Consider the following 15,167-nt stretch of genomic DNA (forward strand, 5'->3'; position numbering starts at 1 on the left):
AAAGACCAACAAGTCTGATTAGCTCAGGGCACACATCCCATATGCCACTGGCTGTAGCGTTTTCAGGCTGAGCTCGCCCAGGGGAGAGCCAAGTGTTCACAGCTTTGCTGCAGCTACAACACACCTGCGACCGATCAGACCAGTCCATGTGAGAGCTAAACCCAGTTTTTCAAGGACATTCTGTCCTTCTTCTAAAGGAGCATCATCCTCCCACCCTAAAACAAGCACACAGCATACAAAGAAGTGCTCATATACAACAACACAGGACAGATTTCCCTTTAGGTAACTAACTGTAATTCAGCCCAGACACAAGTGAGCATCGATAGAAAGCAGTTAGTGTCACCAGAATTACATCTGCCCAAACAAACACTATTTATCATATGGTGTAATTTTTAATGAAGACAACTTGTATTTTAAACCACCAATAAGAATAGTTTTAATGCTTCTAAGAGATACATTGGTCACACAGCGAGCAGCTCGAAGGTTTAGGAGGAAGCAAGGAAGCACTTTTGCTAAGAGACCCTGAATCTACTGTCTACTTACGGTTCAATGCTGACTGGGGTCGCTTCCCCCACTACCGTAAGAATCGGAGGGGTAACTTCAGAACTATCTGCAATGAGAAGAAAGAACTGCTCAGCTTCACACCTGAGATTTACTTTTACAAAGCTTGTGAGTCTAATCAGAGCTGTCCATCTCTGAAAAAAGGTACCCCCAGGCTAAATAAAGGAGTTTCAGATGACCAGGGCCTTCTTCCCCTCAGCTGAAGATACTGTCAGTCTGGGAGAGGAACTGACTTTTCATTCTCAAGCACGTCAGCAGGGGGTGTTGCAGGTTGCTTGTGAACCCATCTTAACATCCATGCCCAAAGGGAGCAACAGTGCATTTTCCCTGTTCCAGCCCCGCAAACAATAAGGAAGAACCTCCAGTTTCACACAAACACACCTTCTATGGGCATGATGTTCTTCCTAATGCTCCACAGTTCCTAATCATAAATTACACTAGAAAGTAAGGTTAAAATGAAACTTACTTGATCTAAGCAGAGTTCTGTGACCACTTTTGGGTGTCATTGGAGGTGCAACTGAATGACCGCTTGAAGAGAGGATAGCGTTAAAATACAGCCCAGATCCTTCTCTCACTGGACTAAGGATTGGGGGAGGAGTGTAAGGAGGTAGCTCAAAGTTCCTGTCTGAAGGATGGTCTGCCAGACGGACAGGTGACCGTAAGTGGCTCTGATATGGAGTAATGTTGGAATAAACAGGTGGTGCAATAAAGGTGCCGGCTTTTGGTGGTATGAAGAGTGGCTCGGGTCTTGGACGCTGCTTTGGTTTTCGGGCAAAGCCCTCTGCTTCATCCTTTGGAACAGGATCTTCATGCTATTAGAAAAAAAAAATTGCATTATTAATTTAATTTGAAACCTCAGGTTGTCTGAAAAACTTCAGTGAGATGACAACATTTTTTCATGGCAGCTTAAAATCTGGATAGGACAGCTGGAGGATGTCTCAACAATTAGCAGAAGGGGAAAGTGAGAGGAAGAACACAGGGAATGGAATGGACTGGACACAGGAACTATTAGGTAGCAGTTCTACCTCATGTGATTATGAAGTTATATTTTACAAGAAATTTATGTACATCTGGTCCAGCCTTCATGGCAGCTTTAAAAGAGAACAAAAAAGCACAGCAGAATCCTGGTACAGATACACCAGAACCCTGATACAGATACACAGTGACACCAAATAGTGGTAAGAGAACAGAAGAAAATGTAACAGTATTTTATTAAATGATCAAGCATTTAAATGCGGAGAAACCTCCCCAGATGTCTGCCATTTCTCTGGTATCTGAACATTCTGTTGTACTTCTGGATAGAAGAGAAGGGAAATAAAAATATCAACCCACCCACTCATCACTACTATGCTGCAGGGGAACAATCAAGTACTGACCTTCAGAACTCAGTAAAAGGTTTCAATTGCATGAGAATAAATCTTCACTTTGGATTTTATTCCCATTGAGAGATATGTGCACTACTTGGAATTTATTGGTATTTATGTACGTATGAAGAAAGCACTCTTGACACAGACAGACTACTATTCTAGTCTTACTGCCCATCTGGCTTTATTCACTGTTTAGTGAATTTAGTGAGGTGCTGCCTGGCTTTACTAGCATTAGCTGTAGGTCATGAGAAGCCAGCAATGCCCAAATATATATCAACACTATGATAAAATCCCCGGACTACATACATTCCAAGTTCAAGCCTTGAGATCAAACTACTGTAATAGAAAAGTTCATGGCTAAAAACTGTGTGATAAAATCTAACAGAAGTGGCTCATCCTTGGTTTCTTGTCCATCCATACCTGACCCGAGGTCTCCATGTTAGTATTACGATTAGATCGCCTCCGAGTGACTATCACAGAAGGTTTCCTTTCACAAGGAGCTCGATCATTTGTTTGCCCTCTCTGGAGCTTTCCATCCTCAGACTTTTCCTTTTCAAGGCTCTGCAAGTCAATTTTTCTCACTGGCACAGACACAGGAATGATAAGAGGCACAAGGCTGTTATCCTCCCGGGCTTTTTTGGGAGCTGGTGAAGAACTGGCGAATTCCACAACACTCTTTGAAGCTGCAGTAGGTCCTGGAGCTGTTACTAGTACACTCTTCTTCTCCTCTGAATTATCCAGCTCCTGAGAAGAAAAATAGATTCCTAAAAATTCAGTATTACTTACGTAATAAATGAGATATCATCTCACTTTCAGTGTATATCAAGTTTCTCAAAGCAATTTGCAAGCTGAAATGGATTTGGAAGCGTTACTGGAGGAAAAAGAATACTTCACCGTGTTACTAAAATTTCATAGAATTACTTGAGGATTGCCTGTAGTCTCAACCGCTAGAACACTTATATAGGTCATTCTTAAGAATTGTTTCACTACCTGTGTTTTAACTTTTTATTTTCTATATGCATTTGTGTCTGCTTTATAACTTTCGACAACAGCTTTTTAGTTTTAGTAACAGTCAAAAGCTGCAGGTTATTAATTTCAAATATTGGATTTCTGCTCCAGGGAAGCCTGAACTGTGACAATATCTTAATTAAATCTCTCATGCACAAAAAAACCCAAACCCAGAGCTAGTTTTTTGCTTCATTTTTTTTCTGACTCTGGAAAACATTAAGCCTTCAAAATAAGCCAGATAACAAGATTGAACACATAAAATCTACTAGATCAAGAAGATCCAAGACTGCCTCCTTTCAAGGCCTTTTGTTAGAGTTAGGCTAAGTTGCACAGAAAGGTTTATTCCATAGCTGACTCTGCAGTTTAGAAGACTGACTGCTTCTTCACAGACACTGCAGATGTATACCTCTACCACACAGTGATGGAACACACAATTGTAAAGTCCCAAGTGGCATCCATTGTCCCAGAATAAGCCTCAGGAGAAATTAATGAGGTCTGAGGACTCGCCTTCACTTCAGGCTGGTGACGGGCTCCTGTACTTTCCCATAAAACTACCAGTTTTGGGTCTGGAGAGCATTCATCATGTTTATAATGCTGACAGACACCACTGGAGTCCACTGACTCTAGATAGTAAGGGGTTCCTGTAAAATTTTGCCACTTCCCTCCACCACTTTCTGGGTACAGCAACATGTAATGACAGTGTGAATGTGCAAACAAGCACCAACTCTGACCAATCTAAAAACCTCAGGTACTTCCTGGGTGCTACACAGACCTCTGCAGGTCAAGAGACCTGAACTAATTTGCTGACTACAAGGAGGAAATTATGGCAGCTCAAAAGTGCCATAGTCACCCAAAAGTGTCACTTTCGTCTGGCTTTATGATTGGTTAACCATGCTCCTTTTATTTTCAAAACTGGGAGGCAATCAGCAAAGGACTCCTCTTCAGAGAGGAGAAGGGAGAGATGACCCTTCCATGATAAAAGAAGAAGAGGAGACCCGAACAGTAGCACAGATAGAGAAAAGGCACCAGTAGAGACTTAATATAAATAGTTGAGACATCCTCAAAAATGTTCTGGTCCACACCACTGCTTTTCTGATCACAGAAGTTCACACATACCTAACGTTTACTAAGAGGCATGACTAATTTTGGAATTAAGCCTTTTGCTTCAGATCCCTAAATAGGTTCTCAGCTGTTTGATTATTCTTAGAGGTAAGCAGAAAGGATGGGACCTGCTAGGGGATTTTCGGCTACCTCAGCATCCCTGTTGCAGAATTTGGGTAGGAGGGCTGCTGGATAACTTCAGCAAGTGCAACATGTGGCACTTCCATTTCGACTCTTGCATAAATACTGAGGTATGAAGTAGTCATCTAGAATCCTCCAGGAAATCCACAGAAAGCCATCAGACATTCTGGCATCGATCCTGTCTATCCCTCAAGCTGTTTCTAAAAAACTTAGAATTCACAGAAAAACCCAACTGCAACAGCTGGAAGAACTGCTCCAAGGCCACATCTGTGATCTGGTAAGAAACCATACCAGCCTTTTAAAAACACCTGCCCAATAGCGCTTTCTGCTATCATTCTGCATCATCTGCATCAAAGACAGGCAGCTTCTGTCTGCAGTCAAACCAAAGCTTGTCCATGAAAGAGTCGAGTCCAGAACTACAATTCTGAAAAAAACCTTTTTTTTTTCCTTTTGTTAGTGGCAGCTGGTGCCCTGCGCTGTGCCAGGGGAAAGCAGCTAGGTAACCAAAACCTGTCTTCCTTCCACAAAGGAACATTTAAATTCAGACACCCTTTAAGATAACCATTCAGATTGGAGAAAAGTTTTCTGTACTTATAGAAGACAACAAGTAACACTGAAACAATTAAACTAAGAGCTGAGAATTTACTGCAGCCCGTAGGCAGCACAAGCTTGCATCACCTGAAAAAAAGGCACAGGCAGCTCTGGTGCATAGCGTCAGTAGTGACACTGCATGTAGACAGATAATGCTGTCCAGAATACTATTTTTGCATAAGGTACACATACCTAGTCTGGGATGTTCAAAAAACTGATTCAAATTATGAATGTGATCTTCTTCAATCAATAATTTTACTCTGTGGCCTTCTACACACTCTTCAGATAACCTATGCAGAGAAGGCTTCTAGGTCGCTTTTAACAGAAAGACACTCAAAAGATGCCCACTCTCATTCAGCAAATATATTTTCTTTTTCTCCCTCACACAATAGGTAACACCTTAAAGATGTAAAATCCATCAGACCTCTGGTAAAAATTTTATCATCTTTCAAAACCTCATCCTGAAACCTGAAGAGATCTAAACATGAAGAGTTTTTCTGCTAGTGCCATTATGCTTGCATAACTGCAAAGAACAAAAGAGCATCTGTCAAAACACTTCTCTGGTCTTTACATTATGAATCAGACTGCAAGCAGACAGGCCTTCAAATGGCCAATTTCTTGCTTCATTTCTCAGGACCTTTTCCTAAATGCTCTATTTGGTTCTTCTTGACACTCTGTTAACGATCCAAGTGCAGTGTAAATTGCAGGCCTTCTGCAATACAACCACACAATGGCTGGCAAAGTATGAGCAAATACACCACGGTACTACGTACCACCAGTTCTTTACCAAACCTGCTGGTTCAGCTGGAGTTAAGAGCAAAAAGGATTGAAAACAGCATCAACCAAGCCACTGTTTTCTGCTATCCAAGAGATGGAGTAGGCTATGGATATTCAGCTCATTGTTTATTAGTTTAGTTCTTTCACTCAAACAACACATTCCTCTAAGGAAGAGATGGGAAAAAACAGTGACAGACCAGGATAAAAAGGATGATGAGAACAAAACAAGGAATAAAATGCCCTTCCCTTTGTTGTCTGACTGGATAGCAACTCAGATATCAAAAGTGTAGGTAAAAGTAGCTCATGTAATGTGTACTTCATCAGCCTTTGGAAACAAAACTTCCAAGGAAAAGTGTGCCTCCTATGAAGCACTCAATAAAAGATTAGGCAAACCACAACTCAAAAACAATCCCTCCAAAAACCCCCACTCAACTCCAAAAATCCCATCACTTGTCTCCCAATAGGTTAATTAATTTTGAACTCTGTCATCTTGCCATATGAAATATATACTGTTCAGTTCAGTCAGATGGGATATCAAACGGCTAGGAGTAGTGAACTACCAAATCAGTCAGCACTAAATTTCTTCCCCATTAAGTGCTATAGGAGGTCTATGGGCAGACAGGTCATTCTACAGCCCTCAGGTCATTCTTAGAAACAGGATGCTGCCTTTGTCATGCCTGGTATAGGTCCTTCATGTAAATGAAGCTTTTTTTGACTTTTAATATTTGAGAAATATTGAACATGTAAATTGCATTATGTAATTTTTAGATAGCACATTTTAGAGACACTTAACTGCTGAAACTGAAAAACTGGCAGGCAAGCCTAACTCTTCTAACAGAAAAGAAAGAGAATGTTTAATTGGTAAAAAGACAACAAGTAAGCTGCTTATACCTGCCTCTCAAAATTCCTGATCACCTTGAGACCTAAGCTGAAAACATCCATATTTTCATGTCATGGGCTAAAATAATGTTTGGTGTTAGTGAAATAAAACTGTCCCTTAGTGGTTTCACTACACTACATTTCTGTTCTCCCACATCTATGAATTACAGTAGCTGAACTTACATGCCTCCACACCAGAGCTGCCCTTGTTGCACACTTCAAGATACCATCCTATCCTGCATATGTACGTAACTTCCTTTCCTTTCAGCCCTATTTTGTAGTGTAAAACATGCTGTATTGGTTAGGGTCTATACCTTACCTTTACATTCTGAAGGGAAGCCAGCTCAACAGCTTTTTGAGCCAAAGTCAGCAAATTGGCTTCTTGAGAAACACGTCGCCTCCTACGGGTACTCTGGATTACACCACCTCTGATATTCTGAAAATCATTAGTTCTCTGACTGTGTTCTTCAGGTGCTGCTGCCTGCTTCTCCTCATCTCTACCATTCTGGGCTGCAGCTTGCCTGTCTGCTTCCATCTGGCATTGCTCACTATTCACCAGGACATCCTTCTGCCCCAGATCCAATCTTTTGGGGTGCAAATAGCTACTTTTACTGTGGGCCAGTGACTCAGGTGTTTGCTGTAACGGGACCTCTTGCTGATGTGTTTGCCAGTGATGCAGAAATAAATTGCTAGGTTGTTCTTCTGCCTGCTTAGAAGTCAACACTTCTCCTGCAGATGTCAGCAGGCCACCTTCTTTGGAGAGTCTCCGTGACCTTCTTGGAAAGGGAATCTGCGTCTGAGGTAGCACAGTCTGTTGGTTCTGCTCTGTTAATGCCTTGAATAGCTCCTGGTTCCTCTCTGATTGCTGAAACTGGTGTGGCATCATGTGATGCTGAGGTGCTGCAGCTGCCACATGAGGCTGTGCTATAGAAGTTGTTTGCTGCAGACCAAAGGCTTGTGTGGCAGCCTGTTGCTGCTGCTGCTGCTGTTGAGGATAGAAATTTTCAAAGAGCTGTAGCTGGGGAAGAGCTTGCTGTTTTTGTTGTGCAGTAAATGCTGGACTGGAAGAAGTTGGGGCTTCTTGAAAGACATGTAACAGCTCAGGAAGACCTTGCTTTTGGCCTTGGTGACCAAATGCAAGTTGGAAAGGCTGCAATGGCAGAGTTTGATTTTGCTGCTGCTGTTTCTGCATTTGATGAAAAGAATTAATTTGAGCTTGTTGTCTAACTAGGGCTTGCTGTTCCAGCTGAGCCTTCTGGGACATCATCTGCTGGACAGCATCTCCATACAAATCCAGCTGTGACACAAACACTCCTTTCTCTTGATTTCTTTTAAGGGCTTCTGGGTGGCCATAGAAGCCTGGGGCGCCAGCGTTGGAGTGAGGTCCTTTTGGATTGCCCCCAAAAACCATACTGTGGTTCCACATTGAAGGTGGAGACTGCCAGTGGCTGTCACCCCTCTCTGGCAACCGGTTTCCCATTAGTGAATTCTGCCATTTGACAGCTGTTACTGACTGGGGCATCATCACTGATTCTCCCCTATCTTGATTGTAAACAGAGTTCATCAAAGCAACATTGTTGGGTGCGCTTGTTAATCCCCCTGGATGAGAAATCTCCATAGTTTGGGAGACTGGTATATTCCCTCCATGACCATAGTACTGTCCTTCCTTAAGCTGCTGCTGTGGTTCTTTTGATGGCACTGCTATGTCCTGCTCATTAAAATAGGCAACTCGTTTCCCAGTCCGTTTGCTTGAAGACTTTTGCTGAGCCTGAAGATTCATGGTTCAGTCTATTCTCCCAGACACGCACAGTATTTATAATCCACCCATCCCTGAGGCTGGGGGAGGAAAGGCACAGCAGTCTTTCTTTTCCATTCAGCTTCAGTAATAAAGGGTAGGAAAGAAGTCCAGATGAAAGTGCATTCACTTCCTTTTTCTTTGTGTGCTTTTCCCACTTCTTTTCACTCTTATACTCTGTGGTTCAGAGGTCAGTAGGGTCCACTTAGTTACAAGTCCTGAAATAGAGAAGCAATTGCAATGAATCATTGACAGACATAACTGGCCTATGAAGCTCATGTGATAAGCAGCAATGTGTATGTCTGTCCCATTTCCCATAGAAATGAAGACCAGGATAACAGATGGAAGAAACAACAGATCTGAGCTGCTAGAAAAATGCAAAACAAAACAATTTAGTTTTACAAAATAGATATCACACTGTACTTGCATGATGCAACTCCCTATTGCACACAGAATTCTGACTAATCACTTAAGCTCATCCTGAAAGTTTTACTCTTACTCTTTACTACCTCTGATCTGGTCAATAACTTCCACATCCTTCTGTAGCCAGAATAATCTGGTTTTAATCTCAACTCAAGACCACAAAACAAAAAACACTCATGGCTTGCCAAAAGACCACATTTCCCAAAGACCTTTAAAAGACACGTGTGTACATAAAGACTGCAGCCAAACATGCAGCAAGATGCTCAATTCAGTATTCTGAAGGAAAAGGGTCAGGCACCAGCCCATCAGTCACACACACACACCACCAATGATTACAGATGCTTTCCAGTCAAGAACTGCCCAGCCAGCATCCAAGCCCTAGGATCCCATCCTAGGGCCAGGGCCTGCTCAACCTGTGGCTCTCTCACAAGTTTTCTTCAACAGCTGAAAGAAACTGCTCCTGCTCAGGTCACACTCACTGAAAGGTAGTTCAGGCAGCTGCTGTTGTAACAGCTGCTGGCAGACATCAGCAAATATCTGTTAGTGTAAAGAGACAAACGAAATAGGAGAAAGCCTTTCCAGAACAGGCACTCTACAACAATTCTACCCTCCTACCCTCTTCTTCCATGAAGAAAAGCCATCCACAAACTCTAGGTGGCTAGCTTGCAGGATTAAGGCTTAATGTGTGAACACATACACTAGTATTTCTATTTGGACCCCTGAAACCTTTTTAGATGTTTAGTTTTAAATTCAATTATATTACCAGATTACCACTATTAATATTCTAGTGTAAGTCTCTATTCATACCCTTTTCTGTGTGCATTCTGTTCCACTTTAAATCCCACTGCCAATATATTCCAGGAAAATTACAGCAAATTGTTAAAAACCTATTCTTATTACATCCCTTCTGTTACATAATCAAGTTTCTCTTGAGCAGAGCAGGTAAGACTAACAAACACATCCCCTCCAATGAAACCTGCAATCTATTTATCCTGCTTTCTAAAATGAAAAATAATAAACCAAAATTATGTAGCACACTGAAGTCCTGTAACCTGAGCTTCCTCAGACGGATCTGGGTACAGTGCAGATTTTAACACTGAGGTGGGGTTGGGAACATGACGAGGAGGAAAGGACAAAGAGTTTTAATTAACTTACGCAACTTCCACCTCAGAGGCCAAGCTTGGCTTCAGTGCTGGAACTGGAACAGTGCAGACTGGAACCATGGGACTGTGTTTCAGAGTGCAGTGACTCACTTCCTCAGGCTGTTACACAGCTGCTCCCCCACACTGCCTCCCCTTCGCCTTTGGCTACAAACCATGGACCTCTGCCACCCTGCATCACACAGCCAGGGCATTCCTCCCTCCTCTAAGCACAACGTCTCAGCTCATTTCCCAAGACTATAACAGGATGAAAATAACTCTAGGAGAAATTATGGACACGTGAGATGGAAAATTCTCTCTAAACTGCAACTAGTACACAAACAAAGATTTCATAAAGTAAGTTTTTCCTAGTTCAAAATTTCACTAGGAGAGGAAAAAACATCTTACAGCAGGAAACTGAATCCCTGATAGCAAAAATGTAGAGGGGGATAAGCTGCTATATGCCTCTCAGAAGCTTTAATGCTATCTATCCTCTCTCCTTGCTTTCTGCAGTACTGCAAATGTATCAGAGATAACAGCTAAACTTCAACACCTGAGGTAATACTACTAAGAGTGATTTCTGACAGTCTTACTTTGTGAAATCATCACAAGCTATTTTTCTCTCCAAACTAGGCAACATGTTCCTTCTACTGATGCTTTTGTAATGCTCAGTCACATCATTCTGATAAAAAGAATGCAAGGTTTTCTGTATTATTAGAAGTTAGAAGACATTAACACCAGATCAAGTTTTAACCTGACAGCTTGCTGAAATTCTGCTGTAGACTTTTCACACCGCAAAGAAAAATACAACAAAAATTGTCAAAAAGATAGCATTCAACTTTCAACTTGAAGGGTTCTTGTTTTCAATGAAAGAAAGAAAGAAGGAAAGAGCCCAGCTGATGCTGTTCCTAATAGTCGTGGCTGGGATTTGCAGCTACCACATTTGCAGCTACCCAGAAGACCTTTAGAAAGAGAACTCTCACATTAGTAAAAAGCATTTAATTAGCACAACTTTCCAAGCCTACACTCGTGTGGACTTTGGTTCTGCTTTTTCTATTACTAGGTAAGAAGACACCAGCATCACAAGGTCTAACTCAGACCAGTTTAGAACTGCAGCAATCTTGGAAAGAGATCTAACAAAACTATTAAGATGCAAATTATAAAAAGGAGTAAGTTTAGAGATAACCTAAATGAGGAAAAGGAATATGTACAATTGAAGTTGTTATTCAGCACAAAACCCAGGATAGTGAAAAGGACACAACCAGGGAGAAAAGAGATTTAAGCTACTTTGAATAAAACATGTTTACTGAACATCCCAGCTCTCCCACTTACATGCAAAAATAACTACATCCTAAGAGATCACCAAGATAAAGGAAGATTTAGTGCATCTGGTATTTGAGAAAGAAAGTATTAAAAAAAGTATAAAAAAGTATAAAAGAAAGTATAAAAAATTTAGAAGTTATTTGCATATAGAAAATCTACAGAAAAGTATCTTCTATGTCATCCTAATAATAACAGTTAATAGTTTAAGCTGCAGTGATAAATGTTCAAGTTGCAGCATGACTATGCTTCAGGAAAGCTCATGCTTGGCAGCTTCACTGCATGAGCACTGTTGGCTGACTAAACAGGCTTCCCTCCCTGAGGTTGGGGGAATGAGCTCACACAATCATCATCCCAGCCAATTACCAGCTTTGGGGTTTTTCTGCTTTGTTTTGTTTTACTTGAATTTCAGCACAAGAGTCAGCCTGCAGTAGCACAGGAAAATGGCAACACGCTTCCAGGCTTAAGTGCTTTGGAGCAGGACACCCTGGACCATTCCTTACCTTTGAATAAAGCACAGAGCCAGTTCCAATACTGTAATTCCCAGAAGATACTGTGTCTTGCCTCCAAATATACAGAATTGTTATGATACTTAGCATTGCTTTTACACTGCACAGAGAAAAAGCAGAACCTAGCATCAGTATATTTTGTTTTAATAACTCTAAGATTTGGCATGCAACATCATCAGTTATTTTCACTTCCAGGAGCTTCTGACATTCAAGAACTTCTCCTGAACCTTCTCCAGATGAATATAAATTGTACATCACCTCCTTTAATACTGTAAATATTTTAATATTTCGAAAGGATTTTTGATATTGCAAGGCTTTCTCTTCCACACCTAAAACGAATTACAAATTAGATATACATATCCAATGGGCACATATGCAGCATCTTCTGGAAGGAAAAATACCTAAGGAAAGTAATTCATGGCACCTTACTGAGAAAAGTTAGAGTTAGCATTTTTAGCTAAAAACTTCTCTAGTGTATCTGCACTAATGCATTAAAAAAAATCATAAATGCATATAAAACACCATATGAGCTAAATTTATGCAAAGAATGCTGAAGAACTTCCTGAAGTATACAACAGGACTATGGAGGAGTCTCTTCCTGCATCCAGGATTCTGCCCTGAAATGATGAAGTCCTTTCAAAGGAGATATCAGAAGGGTGCAGGGCACAGACACTCAGAGCCACTCACTAGGCTGTTACCAGCCAAACCACCCACCAGCAGATTTTACCCAGTTCAAAGCAGAATTATTGAGACATCCCTACCCAGTGCAACTTTCTTGTCAGAGTTTATTATTAGCCTGGAGAGCCTGATATAAAACCTTAACTAAAGATTATTTGATTTAGGGAACAAATAAAAAATACTCAATGGTAACCATTTAATGTAAAATATCTCTATCTCTCTTGAAAACTTGTTCCCTGTGTAACTGGCAATTGTTGCCTGTATAACTGGTAACTATCCACCATTTTTCCATTTCTATAAATATTCTCTTAACTAAGCATATGTATATTTGTACAGTTTCACATATCAAGTTCATGACCTCACACACTGTAGTAATCTTGAACTTTACTCTTCGGCTCACTTTTTGAGGGCTGTGCTGTCCTGTGCTTTGTTTAGTCCATTTGCTGCATCAGCCATAGCTGGCATGATAAGCAAGTTTAAATTGTGCACATTCCTCATTCTCCTTTGAGATCATTTGCAAACATTTCTCTCTGACAGAATGCTGCAGATACGACTCAGGAAAGGCTCTTGATTTCTCCTCAAACTTCAGCAAAATTAAGGATGCTGAGAATACTAACAAGTTATAGTTGCAGTTGTAGACCATCTTTTATTCTACCGTCTTCTCTTTTAAATTCCTCTCTTTTAGGGTTTTATTCATGTAAAATAAAGTGTTCCTCTGATCTAGCTAATGTATATTCTCAGCCTTAACTGCAACAATGCTGTCACTGTTCCTTACAGGAAATCTGTCAGATTAGGGTGATGACAATCATTTCTCACTAAGTCCTCCTGTTGCCAGCAAGTGAAATTATGGTTCTCCCCACTAAGCAGCTCAATCACTTTCAACCAGGATGACGGACAGATTCCAAGAACAATCTTACACTTAAGACAAATGCAGCAAGTTACCCCGTGTCCTTCTGAGACAGAGCAATCAAACCTTCCTTCTCCAATTTGCTCATTATTATGGTAAAATGCCACATTTAAGAAACATGTAAAGAATTATAATACATATTTTAATAATAAGGAATAGAAACAGAGGAAACAACTCACTTCTAAGATCAGGAAAACAAGCAAGGTCAAAAATTAAGCAATATAATAGCTACCAGCTCCCCTCCAAACCTGAAAGAAAACATGGGTTTAATTAAATCTACCTGTGAAAGATGGAAATTGGGTGTGCTATTCACACATGTACAGAAAGGACAAAAAAGTTTCAATTCCTTCAGTGCAATAGGAGGTCAGAGGAGGCTCAATAGGGTAGATTTTGTTTCTGGCTTTTGTGGTTTGCATTTCTGAAAATGACTGTAGAGTTACAGGTCATCATAAACTTGTTCCAGCTAGTAGAAATCTGCCTCTGTGAAACCACTAGCACCATCTGCAACATTCTTGAGTAAGAACAAAGAAAAGGCTGAAAGCATGGGTCAGTTTTTGTGTTTGTAAAAAATTTGCAAAGTTTATTGCACGTAGCCTATGCTTACTCTGCTGTAAGGAAGAGTGGAAACAGTTTCAATGCCTCCTTCCAAAGCCTCACCCGCACGCTTATTTTGTCACATTTTCTTCCAGACAGTTGCCTACATCAAAATTCCTGCAGATTGTTTTCAATCTCCCACTCACCACCTTCAGACACCTTGAACAGGAATGGTAACAGCACAGAAAATAAACCACGTTTATTGTAAATTCTATACAGTTAAGCACAGCAATCTGTGTTCTGAAGAAAAGAGGGGAAAACTCAAAGCAGCCACAAAACACAATATTGTGCAAGAAAGCCAAATACATAAATACAATGATGATCGTTTTATGTTTCTGTCACTTTATCACAAATGGTATGGCATTTTCTAGACATCCAGAATGTCTGTCTCTATAGCAAAAGGTGTGTTTTCCAGGAGTGTGGAACCAACTGAGCAGCCCCACAGTTTAAAAGAAGCCCAATATAAAATAATGTAATTAGGTATCAACCATCTCCCCTAACACCTCCAAGTATGAAACTAATCCAGGGAACTTATCAGATCAAACTCCTAGAATCAATAAAGCCTAAGAAATGGGGAAGGCTTACTTCTTGTGTAACACTGCATAGCAAAACAAGGAATCAATCCTACAGCAGGCCTATAATAAAGACAAAGAGATGAAAGGAAAGCTGCTTCACAGACAGACAACAAAAGGGAAAACACAGCATCCAGGAAGTTTGGCAACTTCCACTGATTCCTGAAGGTGCCTGCCTGGGGCTAGCAAACACATACCTAAATAAGTAGTATGCATATGACCTGCCCAAATTTTCATGTGACTGCCCCATTTCTATTGCAGAGAAAGACTGATGCTATGACTGACTACAGGGGCGCCTCTGCCCTGAGGACATGCTTAAAATTACCTTGCTGCCACTTTCACTTTCCCATTTTCAGAGGACGGGGATGAACAAAGCTTTATTAAACCACTGTACTAACCAGAAACTCAAAAATGAAACTCATCAGCTCTGTGAGATGAAACATGTGAGAAAGTGGTCATGCTGTGATGGACTACCTGACAGCAAAATCAGGTCACTTGTACTGGACCACCAGATACCACAAACTACTGCTCCAATCTAAACCATTCCTGACATTCAGCACCACCAGAGGTTAATCACCCACAGCAAGCAAAATAACACTAAATGTAGAACTACCATATTGTCTGGGAAAATATACATACCCAATGGAAATACATGAACATTGTATATGAACATATACATTGATTAATTCACAAAGTAATCAATCCAAGGAGAAATACAAATCCTACTTCAAGAAAAGATTTTGGTTTATGGTAAAGGAAGTAATAAATGTGCAACAGTGAAAATGCAACCCTTTAAACATTATTT

General features: G+C 40.7%; 1 protein-coding gene across 3 annotated transcripts in view; it reads right to left on the reverse strand.

Moving 5' to 3' along the window:
- The window catches only part of MIDEAS (mitotic deacetylase associated SANT domain protein), a 55,156-nt gene that overhangs the window by 14,210 nt on the left and 25,779 nt on the right, over positions 1–15,167 (reverse strand). For 2 of the 3 annotated variants that reach the window (XM_041459840.1, XM_041459841.1), the window contains 4 exons: positions 6,745–8,438; positions 2,349–2,672; positions 1,028–1,373; positions 544–610 (listed from right to left, as the gene is read on the reverse strand). In XM_041459840.1, the coding sequence (XP_041315774.1) occupies positions 544–610; positions 1,028–1,373; positions 2,349–2,672; positions 6,745–8,205 (2,198 nt within the window). In that variant the 5' untranslated portion in view covers positions 8,206–8,438. Of the gene's footprint in view, positions 1–543; positions 611–1,027; positions 1,374–2,348; positions 2,673–6,744; positions 8,439–9,798; positions 9,917–15,167 lie in introns of those variants that run through there. The other variant, XM_041459842.1, reaches the window with a different exon arrangement.

Source organism: Pyrgilauda ruficollis, unplaced genomic scaffold, assembly GCF_017590135.1.
Source record: "Pyrgilauda ruficollis isolate IOZ18807 unplaced genomic scaffold, ASM1759013v1 scaffold14, whole genome shotgun sequence".
Taxonomy (NCBI): domain Eukaryota; kingdom Metazoa; phylum Chordata; class Aves; order Passeriformes; family Passeridae; genus Pyrgilauda; species Pyrgilauda ruficollis.